This window comes from Hippocampus guttulatus, chromosome 5 (assembly GCF_054856545.1).
Source record: "Hippocampus guttulatus isolate MCC_2025c chromosome 5, RoL_Hgut_1.0, whole genome shotgun sequence".
In the NCBI taxonomy this organism is placed as follows: Eukaryota; Metazoa; Chordata; class Actinopteri; order Syngnathiformes; family Syngnathidae; genus Hippocampus; species Hippocampus guttulatus.
Window position 1 is genome coordinate 5,793,794 of NC_141265.1, and position 15,855 is coordinate 5,809,648.

The 15,855-nt window shown below is 43.6% G+C and overlaps 2 protein-coding genes across 5 annotated transcripts in view; one reads left to right on the plus strand and one right to left on the minus strand.

The window, feature by feature from the left end:
- Window positions 1–15,855, minus strand: part of iqgap2 (IQ motif containing GTPase activating protein 2) — a 26,419-nt gene continuing 10,564 nt past the window's right edge. For 2 of the 3 annotated variants that reach the window (XM_086110535.1, XM_086110537.1), the window contains 32 exons: window positions 15,742–15,855; window positions 15,457–15,635; window positions 14,550–14,637; window positions 14,230–14,393; window positions 13,384–13,471; window positions 13,124–13,287; window positions 12,846–13,006; window positions 12,494–12,618; window positions 12,234–12,397; window positions 9,105–9,195; window positions 8,570–8,737; window positions 8,343–8,485; window positions 8,103–8,273; window positions 7,873–7,956; window positions 7,707–7,778; window positions 7,537–7,606; window positions 7,187–7,395; window positions 6,939–7,091; window positions 6,694–6,857; window positions 6,367–6,591; window positions 5,950–6,090; window positions 5,141–5,225; window positions 4,829–5,061; window positions 3,537–3,669; window positions 3,352–3,454; window positions 3,116–3,257; window positions 2,039–2,126; window positions 1,715–1,927; window positions 1,479–1,639; window positions 1,255–1,398; window positions 625–733; window positions 1–468 (listed from right to left, as the gene is read on the minus strand). In XM_086110535.1, coding sequence (XP_085966661.1) covers window positions 355–468; window positions 625–733; window positions 1,255–1,398; window positions 1,479–1,639; window positions 1,715–1,927; window positions 2,039–2,126; window positions 3,116–3,257; window positions 3,352–3,454; window positions 3,537–3,669; window positions 4,829–5,061; window positions 5,141–5,225; window positions 5,950–6,090; window positions 6,367–6,591; window positions 6,694–6,857; window positions 6,939–7,091; window positions 7,187–7,395; window positions 7,537–7,606; window positions 7,707–7,778; window positions 7,873–7,956; window positions 8,103–8,273; window positions 8,343–8,485; window positions 8,570–8,737; window positions 9,105–9,195; window positions 12,234–12,397; window positions 12,494–12,618; window positions 12,846–13,006; window positions 13,124–13,287; window positions 13,384–13,471; window positions 14,230–14,393; window positions 14,550–14,637; window positions 15,457–15,635; window positions 15,742–15,855 — 4,463 coding nt within the window. In that variant the 3' untranslated portion in view covers window positions 1–354. The remainder of the gene's footprint in view (window positions 469–624; window positions 734–1,254; window positions 1,399–1,478; window positions 1,640–1,714; window positions 1,928–2,038; window positions 2,127–3,115; window positions 3,258–3,351; window positions 3,455–3,536; window positions 3,670–4,828; window positions 5,062–5,140; window positions 5,226–5,949; window positions 6,091–6,366; window positions 6,592–6,693; window positions 6,858–6,938; window positions 7,092–7,186; window positions 7,396–7,536; window positions 7,607–7,706; window positions 7,779–7,872; window positions 7,957–8,102; window positions 8,274–8,342; window positions 8,486–8,569; window positions 8,738–9,104; window positions 9,196–12,233; window positions 12,398–12,493; window positions 12,619–12,845; window positions 13,007–13,123; window positions 13,288–13,383; window positions 13,472–14,229; window positions 14,394–14,549; window positions 14,638–15,456; window positions 15,636–15,741) is intronic. The other variant, XM_086110536.1, reaches the window with a different exon arrangement.
- Window positions 10,066–14,768, plus strand: f2rl2 (coagulation factor II (thrombin) receptor-like 2). 2 transcript variants are annotated; one of them, XM_086110539.1, is made up of 2 exons: window positions 10,066–10,267; window positions 10,605–14,768. In XM_086110539.1, exons 1-2 carry the CDS (start codon window positions 10,204–10,206, stop codon window positions 11,675–11,677), a joined length of 1,137 nt encoding a protein of 378 aa, XP_085966665.1. In that variant the 5' UTR covers window positions 10,066–10,203; the 3' UTR covers window positions 11,678–14,768. The 2 variants fall into 2 exon arrangements, with proteins under 2 accessions (XP_085966665.1, XP_085966666.1); XM_086110540.1 differs by having other exon boundaries at window positions 10,089–10,267; window positions 10,664–14,768.

Sequence of the window (15,855 nt, forward strand, 5' to 3'; positions counted from 1 at the left end):
CAGCATTTAAAAGTTTTATTAATTAAAATATGATTATTTAGATGTTTTAATTTAAAAGGCACTGGTGTACTACAACATTTCAACAAGACGGCCTTCTGATACAACTCCTTCGTCAACACACAAGTAACAACAAGACAATAGTGTTTCTCTTGCAAAGAAAACAAGAATATCTTCCTAATTAAAATACATTAAATGTAACTCTCACAAAAAGGAAAAAAGAAATGAACAGCTTCATTAAATTATTCAAAGGGGAAAAAAAAGTATCATTTACATTTTTGGACAACCTTGATTTTGTTGAACAAAGTGAACGCTGTCACAAGGCACAAAGTATTTCCCCATATTCCGTATTGTCATTCACTTTCCATAGAATTTTTTATTTAGGAGAAAGATGAGCAGGTTCACATTGACTTTAGCTTTGTCGAACATCTTCATAACAGCCACGCCTTCATACTGAAGCTGCAAAAGGTCCTGTACACAAAAACAACAAAAAAAGTGAAATGATTGGATGAAGGAAAAGAGGTTCGGATAATGGATGGATGAGCAAAAAATAAAAAAATGAATAAAGCTGACTGCATGAAAGTCATTGTGTGTAGTGGGAATGTAAGGCAGTGGAATTCTGCTTACCTGGAAATGCAGCTGAACCTTTTCCATCTCAACACCCATAAATTTAGCTTTCACCTCAAAATCCCCAACTTCCTCACTTGGTGAAATCTCAAACATGACATTTTTGAACCTGGCACAAAAGATAACAGATTAAAAAAAAAAGAAAAAAGTGTTAACGCAGCACACTGGAAGGGAAATGGACCAATCGTTTCCAGTAAAATCCTCCTACTACGGATGGAACGATGACGCGTTCCTTATGGGAATCATTTTCTCAACACTTTCACATTTTAAAAGGAAAAAGGACATTCAAAATGATGCCGTTGGATTCAATTTGGAGCTGGACGAGATGGGCAGACAATGCAGAAGCAAGTCACAGTTCTGTCTGGTTTAACATCCGGTAAGTGTCAAGCAATAAAAACGAACGGCGTATTCATTTCAAAGCTTTTTAAAGGGGCTCTATCTGATTCTCCAATAGGGAGGCGATGAATTTAAGATGGCACACGGGTTGATCTCCCATCTGGCGGTCAATAGCTCACTGGCATTGAGAGTTGAATAAAGATCCATTTATTTCGTCTGAACCAATTTTCAGACCATTTGAGTGACTTTTGATCATTTCCCAATGGATGACAATCATTGAAGTGCTCGACTCACTGGTTGGCCTGAAGTCCTTCGATCTCCAGAATGACTCCCTTCTCGTGCAGCCTGGCTCCGGTGTACTTCAGAGATTGCGGCTTCCCCCTTTTGCCGGCCTTTTCATCCGCTTTGCTGTCCACTTTGATGGATCTGCGTGAATTCCTAGCCACGCACAACACAGTGACGCATGAGCGGGGTGACCACAACCACGCCGCGCCATCCGCGCAGGGCGTCAGGCTCACTTGCGGTTGAGGTTGTCCAGGCATGTCCTGATGTAGGTGTCGTAATAGTTCATCTGCTCCTGGTAGAAGGTCGTTTTCGAATTGAGCGCCACAAGCGTCTGCTGGAGTTTCACGAGCTCGGCCTTCCTCCTTTGTCGGTAGCGTCTTTGGTAGCGAATATCCTGGCAAATCGGAATCGGGTCGACGAGTTGAGAGGCCGAGTAACACTTGAGTGGCTTCAGTTGCTGCTTACAAACCTTAGCAATGTCATTGATGATGTCCTGGTATTTGTTTGTGGCAGCGACAAGGTTAGCCTGCTCCAGGTTCCGAAGGTTCCTCAGGATCTTCCGCTTCTTCTGCTCCAGGGGCAGCCGACTGTCCTCCAGCACTGCCGGGCTGCTCTTTAGCCCGTCAGGGGTCTGAGCGTCCTGAACCGCCCGCCGCACTGCCATCTTGGTATGCTCCGACTCCTGTGGAACATAGTTCAAACATTACAGCAAAAAATAGTAAAACGTCAGTCAGACAAAAATAGGGGAAAAAAAAATAATGGCACAAGAATGAAATGACAAAATAAATGTCACCTGACGAGCCGTGGCTGGGGTCTCTAAAATTTCAGCCAAAGTCTCTGCAGGTTGAATTCGGATCACGTCCACGATAAGTTTCTTTGTCCTACAAAGACGGAGACAGACGATCGTGATGTGCAAAAGCACCACATGCTTGTTCATCCAGACTGTAGAAGCCAACAAATAAAAACATTCCATTTTTATATACGATGATTTGCCCGATCTAAGGTTTATGGTATTGCAGGAGATTGAAATGTATTCTTTTTTTTAAAACAAAAACTGCAGCTTTAAAGATAAAGAATCATGCTTCATTTGTATACGAGTCCCTTGAAAGGTGCCATAGAACTCAAAGTTGGTGGTTCTTATGACTTTGAATACACGAGTCTTGTCAAAAACGTGTCTTGCCACTTCATATGGATTCCATACAGAATGTCCTCATCTCAATGTTAGCATGAAATCATCTTTCTAATGCGGCGTGTTACACACAGGAGGATACATGTTTATAGGGATGATAAGTGCCGCCGGCGAGCTTCTTCCTGTTTGGACAGGAAATGATTCAAGTACAGGAAAGACAACGTTGCGTCACGAAGCGATATTGTGTGTGTGTGTGTGTGTGTGGGGGGGGGGGTTGGTGTTCAAAAAAAAAAAAAGCCATATAAGGATCAAAGATAGAACAACAACTTCATCATAGCTTCATTCTGTCCATGGAGAATCCACATTTCAGGTACGCAAGAATCCGACAAATGAGTTAAAATGGAAGGAAATATGAATCCTCAACCCCCTTCACCTTCTCAATTTAAATTGCTTTCACTCTTCTTGGAAGGCTTTTTGACAAGATGTTGGTTTGCGTGCGTACGTGGCTGTCAAGTTCTTCCGTGACATCATTCAACCACATGCTTTTCTGGACCTTGAGAAATAGTCACGCTAGAACAGAAAAAGGACCCCCACCGCCCCTCCCCACCTCCGTCCCACAAAGTCCAAAACATTGCAGCATGTCTCAATACTACCGTCCATATAAACGTTTGTCCCTTATCGCACGAGAGACTGCCACATGTCCACTTTCCCCTCATAATGTAAATTTCGGAAACAACTCACTTGGTCATGAGACTCTTCAAGTCTTTGTCATCCCCTTCGAGCGGCTCAAACTTGCTGGTCAGAGTGAGGGAGATCTCCGTTTTGGCCAGCTGATTGAGGACGGCATCCCTGTTTGCGTCGCTGCCGTGAACGGCTCCTTCACCTCATTTGAACAAGGACGTGGAAAATATTTGACACCGACATCTTCGAGAAGCGACATTGAGCATCCAAATGTGGAGTATAAACGTGCGAGTTACCGAGTAACGCCTCAACATCGGGGACATCTCCCAAATCCTGCAAGAGCTCGTGCAACAGGTCGTTGAGATCTGGTGAGATTGCCTCCAGGTGTTCCAAAAGAAGCTGGATTGATCCAGATGTGAAAAGAAGTTTCGAGTATGATGCCGGCCAAATGGCAACTTTTGATTTGATATCCGAGACTTACTGAGTGCGTGTTGATGATCTCCTCTATAGAGATGTAGATGATGGGCTTGCTCAGGGTCACCATGTCTGAGTATTCATCAATGTTAAACTTCTCCTCGGGTTCAGGGACATCACAGGCAGACTGGAAAAACACCCTAAAACAGAATTCAGGAATAGGTCGACTTTGGGTACGGATAGACATTGCGCGGTTGCAAAATTGGTGTTCCGCTTTTGGTCACGTCAAAAGATTACACTTTTTATTTCTCGGTCAATTATGGAGAAGTAAATGTGCAAGAGGTGGAGATCTGTGAAGGCGTACAATTTGGTGCCAAGTCGAGATGCACGAGAACCCCCCCCCCCCCCACACACACACACACACCAAATCCCGATAACGTTCTTGTCTTCGCACTCTTCTGTGCTCGAATTAGCGACGTTTTAGTTGATGTGTCACATCCATCGGGCAACATTCTCATCTTTTTCAAGCAGATTTCTGCGAGTACCAATCTTGCAAACGTTGACTCAGCAAGTGTGTATTAATTTTCGCCTCCACCAAACTGCCTGTCAGTTCAACATTTTCCTGGCCTTGCCAGAGGAACAGTTGTTTTAATGGGGCTGATGTCTTGGTTTTGTTTCTGGAAAATTTTGCTGCATGTTTTAATCCTTTCGGGGACCGCGGGTACTGCAGTGGACAGTTCATCATGTTATCAGGTTACAGGGTGCATGAAAGGGTTAATTGCTATAATGAACTCATTCAATCCCAGCCATTTTCACTGGAGCAACCCCCTCGATCACAGCGTTTTACTGGATTTTGACTGATCTTGCAAGGCCCACAGAATACTTGGTTCTAATGCTATATAAACATGGAGCCTACCAAAATAATGTTTGGACTCTCTTCTTTCAGCAGAAAAAAAAATTGTTTCTATCTTTTTCCATTCTTCAGCAATCGGCATTACAAAATGGCTAAGTTTCATGGAAATGGCGATGCCTGGGCAAAAAAAGCTTTTTGTAAAAGCATGCATTTCAATCATGCGAGGCCCCACTGCCACCTACTGGTCGCTTTTTTTACATGATGTACAATGCAAACGGCTTATTCTCATTCACAGATTGCATCAGACCCTCCTCCTCTATGAAAAAGACTTAGACGTACAAGTACGTCCTTGGTAGGCAGGGCCTAATTTGAAAAAGACAGTACATCTTGTGGAATGAAAGGAAAAGCAAACCAAAAGAAAAAGTCCACGTTCACTCCTCACATTAATTACCCACGTCGAAGAATTCAGCATAATTCCTTTGTCAAAACAAATTCTACATTCTCACCGGAACTTCTCGTATGTTTGCGAAATGAAGTTGTTCATGGGCGTCATGTGCGCATTCTCGCCCTCAAACAGCTTGTTGGCAGCAGCATGCTGGAGCATCTTTGCCACAGATCCCAGGTTGCGTCGCTGGTCCACGTGGAGCTGCCCTCCCGCCGACAGGTCAATAATGTCAAAGCCATCGGGAGCGACGATTGCAGGATTCATGTAGCGGTAGTAAAGCAAGTTTCCGACTACCTGCATTGGAAAGACGAAATCACTTGTAGCATCATCTTAGCAAGGCAGTGACAAGTACACAACTGAAGGCTTCTTCTACCTTTAGCAGCTCATCTTCTGATGCATCTGGAAACTTTTCGTGGAGGCAGTTCTTCAGAACCTTTGCTACATACCTCATGCCATAACTGCATGCAAAACACGCGAGGATGAGTACTCCAAATTGTTGACATGGATTGATGCATAGAAAAATGTACATTACTGGTGGCTATCACTGTCAACTTTTCCGCAATCCAAAAAGGCTGTGCAGTTCAGACAGAGTCTCGTTTGAACATGAGCACCATCTAGTGGTACACTTGGAAAAAGACATTGGTTTTTGAACAGACCCTTTTGATGATATTATCAAACGTAGATGATGGAGTCCCTAAACTCCACGCAACTGTACGTTGAGGAATATTGTCCTGAAACTGTTTTGACTATTTTCTCACGCAGGTGTTCGGTGAACCTCACTCTTTCCTTGTAAGTGACTGACCAGTTCAGGGAAGCTCATTTTATACCCAATCCTGGCACTCACCTGCTCCAAACAGCCGTTTGATGAGCATTCCCCAACTTTCTTGGTCGTTTTTGCCAACTGTCCGAGCTTTTTTGAAACATGTTGCAGCCATAAAATTCTAAATTAATGATTAGTTGCTAAAAACTATAAAGGTCATCAGTACGAACGTGGAATCTCTCATCTTTGTAGTTTATTCAATCATACATTGGTTGAACCCGATTCGCAAATAATTGTATTTTGTTTAACACAAAGTCCCAACTTCATTGGAATTGGCTTTGTATTAACTGAAAATGCTGTTTTGGCAAGACGCAATTGTTTTGGAGGACACAGATTGGACATTTCCCGGTGCCAAAACTTACGGGATATTATCCAGGGAGGACACAATGGAGTTAAGGACTTTATCTGTTGCAGAGCGAAGTGCCAGACTGGAAGCCTCTAGCCTCTTGCATACTTCCTCATGTGCCATGGCCTGCTCGGGAGTCACTTCATAGGGCAATTTGCTGAGACAAAAACAACAGACGGACAGCCGTGAACATTTTTGTTGCAGATTATAATGTTCAGAACATCCATCTGCAGTATTCACTGACATCTGGCTCAACAGGAAAACGAATTTGGTTTCAGTGGGAGAGGGAAAAATGTGTAAGTGGGCAATCATTCCTGAAAGCTCATTAAATATTTGATATTCTGAGCAGACATATTCTAATTATGCTATGAAGAACGACAATTGGTCCCACCCTTGCCATTTCACCATTCAGTGACAATAGTTCTTTTCCTACCTGGCTTCTCCGGTGGCCGTCTCCAGTTGGTTGACCCAGGCTTTGTAAACATCCACAGGGTTGGTGTTGATGCCAACATTTTTGTCGTCAATGATGTCTCTGACAACGGGAGACAAAAGTTGCCGCAGAGTATTGTGGCCTCGCGCGCCTCGGTTGAAGCTGACCACCATCTTGATGACAGTGGGATTTCCTGTCACGATGTCCTGAATTTGGTCAACCTTAGACCTGGGGACACAGGAAGAAAAAAAATAATAATAATAAATGAATCCCAGGAAATGGGAACCATCTGTCAAACCCAAATTTAGGTGGGACTATCGCATGCATTACCTGATTTCTTCATCGAGAGCAGTTTTGAAGAGTTTGAGCAGCAGATACTCCTCTCGCTGGTTGGAGGCATAGTTGTACAAGGTGAAGATGACAGTGTCCATAAACTTTGTGGACTTGTTTTGGGGCATTTGGAAGATGAGCTTCGCCAAGTAGGACGGGTTGGTCTGCGGAAGGAAAAGAAGGGTATGTCGGACACGGTTGCTGGGTTTGTAGAACCGAGATACCAGATCAGGAAAACGCATTACCTGAAGGAGGTAAAAGAGATGCTGATAGGCCTCCAGTTTCTTCCGCTTTCCTTTACTTAACCCCTTTATTCCCAGTTTATCTGCAGTGGCCAGGTCATCATTACTGGCTTGATTTTTCATGTTCTTCATCGTCTTATTATGACTCACGACATCCTTTCGGCAGAAACGGCAAGACGGGTAGGTGGTGATACACATTGAATACTTTACAGATCCTCCACTCCGCACATCGAGAAAAGAGATTCAGCCACCTGCAGCGTGATCCTGTTCTTCACTAGCAACCCGATCTTGATGTCCATCAGGTTCAAATCTTGCTCCATCTGCTGATTGGAGCGAATTTTGGTGACCACTTCTTCCTTGAGTCGTGTCACATCCTGCTCCTCCTGCAGATCCAAAGCGCTTTGTTCCAGCAAGTGGACAAACTTGCGCACCACCGATAGGGGCGGGTCCTTGGCCCCAGCTGAGTTGGTGGACATAAGAATGAGAAATCAAATATCACCAAATATATGCAAATGTCCATTCAAATAACAGCCAAATGGTTCAAGCTACATTTTTGCGCAGAGTCCGATATGCATTATGCTACGCAAATCTGTTGACTTACTCAGAGTTCTATAGTCATCTCTTGCTTTATTGGCCTTTAGAAAAGCTTGGATAGTCACAATGTCCTTTTCCTGTGAGCAAAAATCCCAGTAAATGCCTTGCGTCAACAGGGCCAATCAGGGCAAAAACCCATGCTGACTGGAGGAACACACTGAATAAAGTGTTACTCACGTGATTTTTGAAGTATTGCAAACGCTGGTTGTATTCACGTTTGGCTTTCCACATTTTAACCAGAGACTGAATCTAAAAGTAAGCAAAACAATCCATGTCAGTCAATGTTTTGAAATGTTTTCGAGTCAAACCCCATTTCTATGACCGTGCGTTATCAATGCATCACCTTGACAACTGAGGTGACATTTGTATGAAACACTTTCATCCTGTCCTTGTATATTTTTCTCTGTTTGTAACCTCTCCAGGATGCCTGTTAAAAAAAAAAAAAAAAAAAAAGTTATAATGCAACACATACTTATCAAGTAAGGGCAGCCGGCTCATCTAAAAGTCACTATAATTGAATGTGAACTGCAGAGGGAAAACAAAACGGTACCCAACAATGGTCATGGGCACTACCTGCAGTCTGACGACATGAGGTTCTTGTCGACGGAGGTACTCCATCCTTTGAGCATGCCTTCGTCTCGCCAGAAAACCTCGGACCTTGGCCTGCAGCTGCGTTACTAAGGACTCATTGGCCAACCACAATTGTTCCCGCTTATATCCTGCAGTCACACAACTGACTGCAATCTACGTGGGATAAACAATCATCAATAATACTATCAGATAAACAAATATGCATCATGGGCGGCAAGGTACCTGAATTTCCTCTCTACTGAGGTGGCCACTATTGCCTTCAAACTTTTCTGGCTCCTCCCAGGCACCTTGTCCAGTCTCCAGGTTATAGTAGTAGTCATATCTATCGTTTATGCGATGTTTCACCCACACACTCCCAGGGCCACCTTATGAGAAAATGTATCGAATTTGGAAAACGAAGTTCCTACCCAAATGCAACATTTCTTCCACAGATTTCTGCGTTCAGCTACCTTGAGGTGCCATCTTTCCTTGCGATTGTTCCAGTTCAGCCTGGTACACATCAGCACATTCAGCGAGTACCAGTCTCAGCCCTGCATTTGGTGATTGCAGAGCCTGCAGTGTGTTCTCGGAGTCACCCTCGGCCACCATCTTGTTTATGTCAGCAACTGCTTCAGCCACTGTCAAAACAGAGGATGACTGAGTCAAAGGAGGAGGTGTTAAGTGTTAAGTCAAGCATGACATCGCTGTAGGGAAGAGCGGGAGTAAAGTTCCACCGAATAGAGATTTAAGGCTCTATTCTACGGGATGGACGTGGAAAAGGGACAGAATGTCACAATGACTTGGTCACTAGCAAACAAATTAAACGTGTTACACCATATACGCATGTCATAAAATCCATGCAAAGCTTAAAATTTGGGGTGAAGCAGAGCAAAATCCTAATTTTACATTTTTCTGATGAAAAGAAAAACTTGCATAACTTAAAGTAAATGTGGAGGCAAAGAGCGGCGATTTTTAAAAGTGTAAAAAACAAAATTAAACATTCACTTGTGAGAGCCTCCTCGCCATCCTGGTTGGCTGCATGTATAGCCTCTTGGATTTGATCCAGCCACAGTACAGCAGATTCATCACCCGAGTTCTGCAGATGAACGAAATACTGTAAACGGTGGCATTTTCAGCCAAGTGTGGTCAAAGTAAAAACGATTCCTTAATCAACCACTGTTTGTCAATATGAAATCACGACACAGGAATGACGAATCCCTGAACGCCGTATCCGTTAATTCACTCAGCATCATGCAAATCTTCATCCGGTATTAAAAACAACAACAAAGATAACTTTAGGATGCTAATGCAGCTGCAGGCAGTACAAATTTTCCCATATAAAGAAAACTTTACATCCTTGAGCCATTCTACTCCTTGGTAACAATCCCATAAAAACATTTGAGCCTAACTCTTGATGCTAAATTTAGCAAACTCTGGAGAGGGATAAGTCGATCCTTGACCACTGGCAGGAAGGAAATGGTCATTATCTTGGGTCCTTTTATAAAAAACAAACAAAAAAAACATTGTGGTGACTGAAATTTCCCACCCAATTCTTCTAGTAGAGTAGATCCTAAGCACAACTTATTATCCATCAATAGAATATGGGGTGGGGGTGGGGGGAAATTGCCTTTTATGCAAAACTATTTCTATTGGAACACAAACAAAAAAGTAACTTAATGACTGCATAACCCATTTTAAAGCAGAGAGACGCATGCTTTGCAACACAATATTCAGCACCAACGTTCTTCTCTTGCTGAATCAGATGTTTGTGCAAATTAAATCAGTGACAAGTATTTAATGACAACGTTTAAATATCACAGCAGATGCTAAACCTTGAACTTGTATCCTCCCACTCCAGTGAGTCAGTGGGCAGTGACCGACGAGGGCGGCAGGGAATTTTGTGTTCAAGGCGGGACAGGAAACGTGCATGCAGGAGTGAACAAACGGGGAGACTTTTTTTTTTTTTTTGTCTTCTCTGAGGTAGGCAAGCTTGTGTCTGCATCGCTGGCAGTTGTAGCGCTGCGGCGATGCCCCAAAGCAAAGTTTATCGGTGGATAACTGCTGTATACCAAACAATATTCATTTTTTTCTGCATTCGGTAAATATGGCGGACATTTTAGTCGGACTTATCATTTGTCTAATGGCTGTGCAGACCATCCAGGCTGATGGTAAGTATACCTTGAACTATTTCCTCTCCCTTGTTTATTGAAACGGCTTACCCTTGGGACGATTTGATCCAAACCATTAAGTCGGGGCACAATTATAAAAACATAAGCGACGATGGTTGAAACTACCTGCTGTATTTTAAATAATAGATTTATTTAAAAATGACAAACGTAAATGTCATTTCCTTGTTATTCATGAACTTCAATGATATAAACCACATGGTTCATCAAGACTAGAGCCTCTATTATTGTATTTATTCTCGAGAACCATTTGTTAAAAATAAAAATTAAAAAAAAGAAGTTTGCTGTAGCTCTTAACACTGCTTTTGTTCCCATGTAGGGAATAGAACTAGGACCCCAAATAGTACACAACCTGAAGTGTGTCCAAAATCTTTCAAGGGCAAGACCTATCAACGCAATCTCACAAAGCAGCAGTTAGCCGGTGTCCACCCGAGTGGAGACCCCTGGCTGGATGTGGACCCGGACGACGCCGCAACAGCCTACGCCACAGGGCTCTTAAGCACCTGGATCCTTCCTATAGCTTACATCTTGGCCATGATTGTGGGTATCCCTTCCAATGCCTACATTCTGGCCTTCCTCAGACTGAGACTTCAAGCAAAGTCCTTGTCCACGGTCGTGCTTTATCTGAACCTGGCCTTGTCGGACCTGCTGCTCTTGCTTTCCCTGGCATTGCGCATCCACTACCATTTCAGTGGAAACAACTGGGTATTTGGGGAAATCTCGTGCCGGCTGATGACAGCTTTGTTTTACGGCAACGTCTACTGCTCAGCGCAGACGATAGCCTGCATCAGTCTGAAGCGCTACCTGGCTGTGGTCAAGCCCTTCTTGTACAGACGGCTGGCCAAGACCGCGCTTGCGATCTGGGCTTGCTTGATCGTGTGGTTCCTATTTGGGGCGGCTATCGTACCGGAGCTACTAGTGAGGCAAAGCTATTGGCTTGCCGAGCTGGGAGTCACCACCTGCCACGACGTGCTTCCCCTGGAAGAAAAACCGCATTCACTGCTCGTGCCCTATAGACTGATGCTCATTTGCCTGGGCTTCGTAGTCCCCTTTCTGATTTCCATCTATGCGCATGTGTCGGTGGTCCACCATCTCGGACAATCAGGGTGTAACTGGAGACCGTTTATCAAGATCAGCACTCTGGTTTTTATCATCTTTGTGGTGTGTTTCTTGCCCAGCGGGATCCTGCATATCGCACACTACGCCCGCCTGCTTTCCAGCGGGGATGACAAACTGTATGGATATTACAGATGTGCCGTGTGTCTCTGCTGCTTCCACAGTTGTTTGGATCCCTTCCTGTGTTTGCTCATTTCTAAATCGGCCGCATCAGAGATACAATTCATTTCCATCCGCAGGATCCCGGAGAGGCTGGCTGTTAAGATATGCGACTGAAACGGCTTCGCTTTACAGGACCATTGTCGGGACACAGCGGGAAATCGCAATCTCGGAAACATCCCACGCTGGGAAATAAACAGGGTGGTACACACGACAGTTAAAGTCTCTTCGTAAAAATAGATACTGTATGTACAGCACTTGGACTGGAATGTTGAAAGAACTGTTGATTTTGAGAGCTAACCAAATGAGTTGTGTGGTTAGATGGCAGAAATGCAAAATATTTATTTTGAATTTAAAACCAAAAAAACCCTAATCCTTTTCACACACTTGTAATGCATCACAGATTTAAAGATTTCAGAATTAGTGAACTAAATGTTCATTTGACATATGGCAATGGGTTAGATGTGGTTTATAATTCAAGGTGCATTTTTAAAAACCCTACATCCTTTTCCCTCCACAAAAAAAAAGTAAAACCTGAAGGAGGAGATAACTTTTACTCATGATGGGAGCTGTTACAAATTGTTAAGTGCAGTCATAAAATCTTGCAGGTAAGAAAAAACTCAAAATCCATTTTTACCAGCATTCGTATAAATACGTGGAGAAATCATAATACCTGGCAGAAGCGTTGTTTGATGTAGTGTAGGACATCGTGGTAGTGTTTGGCTGTGACTGGGTTCACCCCCGTCAACTTGGCAGTGGGAAGGAGCAGGGCTGCAAGTGTCTGCTGATGATCACCGGAGTTCAATGCCTCATTGATCTCAGCTATTGCTATGATTCCTAAAATTGATTATCCCATGTATAGATATCGTCAATGTTTATGATCAAGTGCAACATACTTAGTTCGACAATCAGAAATTTGGCTGAGGTTCTTACGTTCGTGCTCTTCAATGACCTGAATGTTGACAGCGTCAATGCACTTTTGAACATCGTTCCAAGTGAGGAACTCGAGGCCCTTTGCAAGAGACTCCGCCCGCTGCTTGGCTAGGGCGTCAGCATACCTGGGGGGAAAGAGACCATTGTAGAATTTTCAGTCCAGTACTTTCGATTCAATTTTGCTACATTGGCGCTCAACATAATTTCATCATTTAAACAAACCGTCCAAGGACTTGGAAAAGTACCTTGAGGAATACCGAGGAGTTACCCGGGGTCCTGCTATGTTGTCATTTATTCTTACAGTCAATGTTACTTTGCATCGCAACTACCAATCGTCTACCGATTGACGGACCTGTTTAGGTTGTCTTGATCCATGTTTGTGAACCCCATCGGCGAGTCTGTCAGTTGCTCGATCACAGCCTGTGTGTCCTTGGTGTCCAGAACCTCATTGAGCACAGCTACAGCCGACAGCATTTCCACAGCCACGCTCAACTCCTCGTGGCTCAGGCCAGACTGAACGCAACATACAATGTTGGAATCAAACAAATGACATGACATTTCACCGCACTGACAGACAAACGACATGTAGCGATGAATCTACATGCGAGCAAGAATGATGTCATGTCTTACCCTCGCCCCTTGCAGTTGCAAACTAAAAAGTTCATTCTGATAGAGACTGGCAGCGGTTTGGTAGACGATTGGCAGTTGAGCCTCAGGGTTCATGAGTTCCTGCACAGTCGCCACTGCATCGCCAAGGCGAATGGCAGTATTGATCGCTGAAACTGCTTCAAGTTCTGGGCAGAAAAACGAGGAGATTCAATGATAAGAGGTCGAATTTTGAGCACTGGGAGACATGGGGAGTTCTTCTACGTGAACGGGTTGGTGCTTACTTCGCCTTTCGGCCTCTGCAAAGTCATTGCAAGAGCTTAGAACTCTTTGAATCTCATCCTTATCCACCAGAACTGCCTTGTTTTCATCCTGCATGCAATAAAACGGTTGAACACCAATGTGGAAATGATGGCAAACATGAATGGAGCGTTTGTTTGAACTTAAGTTCGAGCGGCAAATTAGTATTTCTGGACCTCTTGTTTCAGTGGCAGCAGATAATACTGGGCTGAAGGATTTGGGGAAAAGAACCCATATTGCAATTGTTCTCCCCTCAATATTGCAATTCCATATTATATTTATTTATTTATTTGTAATGTGCCCTCTGTGGCTGCTCTGTTATGTAGAATGGAGGACATAGATCCCTTTTATGCCAGAACATTTTTTTTCTGTGTAACACTGGAGTTTGGTAAACTTCCTCCGCTGCAATTATTTATTTTTTTAATGTCCTCTTTCAACGAATGCATTATTTGAAGAAATTCAAGTCTTTTTTTATTCCAAAATGTAACCCAAGAGTATCGTTTTCTTTTGCTGTCCTGCATTTTTTTTTGCTCATGAGATTTTCATGATATTCGTTTACTTCATTTGTTTTAATGATATAATTACACTTGTGCATTTTTGTTAGTGTTCCTGACAATCGCACCCTTTGTGATTTGAAAATTGTATTCCACTGTATCGTGATGCAAATGTGATTTTGATTAATTGTTCAGCCCTACTTTGAATTACTGCTTGGAAGATCACATCCTTCGTACACACTGTTAATTAAAACACCGATATGGACTGGACATCAAATACTACATCAAGTTGCAGACTGGGTGGCAAAGACCATACAAACTCAAAATCAGGCTCACCTTGGATTTGTGCAGACAATACGTGGTGAAGTGCTCCAGGTACCAGCTGTGGTTTATGTCCTGCACGCCAAGCAAGGCCAGCGCTTGAAGCCTCAGTGCAGCCATAAGAGAAGCTTCATCCTGGCTACACACTGCCTGATTTACCTGCCTTACGGCTGCTTGGACTGCAGACAGAAAAACGGAAGCAGAATTTGCTAACACGCCCGCAGTACGTTTTTTCGAAACAGCCGTCTCGTGTACTTTTGAGTATAAAAGCACTGAATGCTAAAAAAAGGTTGATGCAACAGCGTTTATGATCATGGAGGAGGGTTCGTCCTTACTGTTGACAAAGTCTATGCAGCTCTGGATCTCCTGCTGTGTTAGCAACTCCTCATAAACGTCTCTTTCCTCACTACAAAATGTGGAGTACTAGGAAAAACACAAAAATTAGTTTGTTTTTTTAAATATTGCCGAGTCTGGGATGTTTGCGTGCGTGCATCGCCCAAGTGAACTCCCTTTTGTTTTTGGTGTCTTGAGAAATAAAAGCAAAATGGAGACAAGTTGCCTTGTAGTGCAAGTGTTAATATTTGGTGAGGTACAGCTGACACTGCAGCAGCTGGAATGTGCTGGCAAGGCTCATCGAGCGAGTCATTGCGGGCAACCGTTTTCTGGGCCACTACAGTCGATTCCATTCGACGCTGCAATTGGAATCGTTTGCCTTTCGAGACTTTCACAACTTTCAAGTTGTGACGTCTTACTCTCAAATACTACCCTGAGCAAGCAGAGTTTTGTTTGGCGAAAGAAGACAGAGCAAACAAAAGCAAAAGACAACATTGATACTTTCAACAACCGCCAAGGAGGTTCACTTTCAACAGCTGCGAGTTCATCAATCAGAAGGGTGGTGTAAAAGGGATAAATCCATTCCATTTACGCTAATCTGGATAAAAGGGACACTGGCAAAGTGTGGATGCAGGTTTTTTTTTTTTGGGGTGTCCCCTTACTGTACCATAACATACAACTCTGCATTATTTCACTTCTCATTAAATAATGCATTCAGCCTAATAACTAAACCCAGACATGTGCAGCATTTATGATATCACATTTGGTGATGATCAAATATAGGATTGTTTAAATTCGCTGGGCGGATGCAAATTTACAGAGTGCTGTTAACTTTAGGTCGGATTAGGTGGTTGAATGTGCAAAAGACATGCAGTCAATCACTACAATTGACTACTTTCTTCCTCTTACACTGCCCGAGGACTGATCTTGTTTACGGGTCTTGGCCTGGCTCAATGTGTCGTGATAGTCTTGCGCCAGAGCTTCCTGGGTGTTCCTCAGCATGGCGTTTGGATTTGTCAGCGCCGACATGGTCGCAGATGCCTGACCCTTGTCTATTGCCTCGTTGATGGCAAACACAGCCGCGTGCACTAAGGACGAGAGCAACAAAACAAAATTCGCATGCGTGTGTGTGTGTGAATAAAATGCACTCCGTGCCCACCGGGTAGAAATCGCGACAGGAGGTAAATGACTTACATGCTGCTTCATCCACCGAGAGCTCGTTGGCCAGGATTCCGCCAATTTTACTAAAAGCTGGCATTTGGATACCATACTTGTCCAGTTCACTCCTCATGTTACTGATCTCTTCCT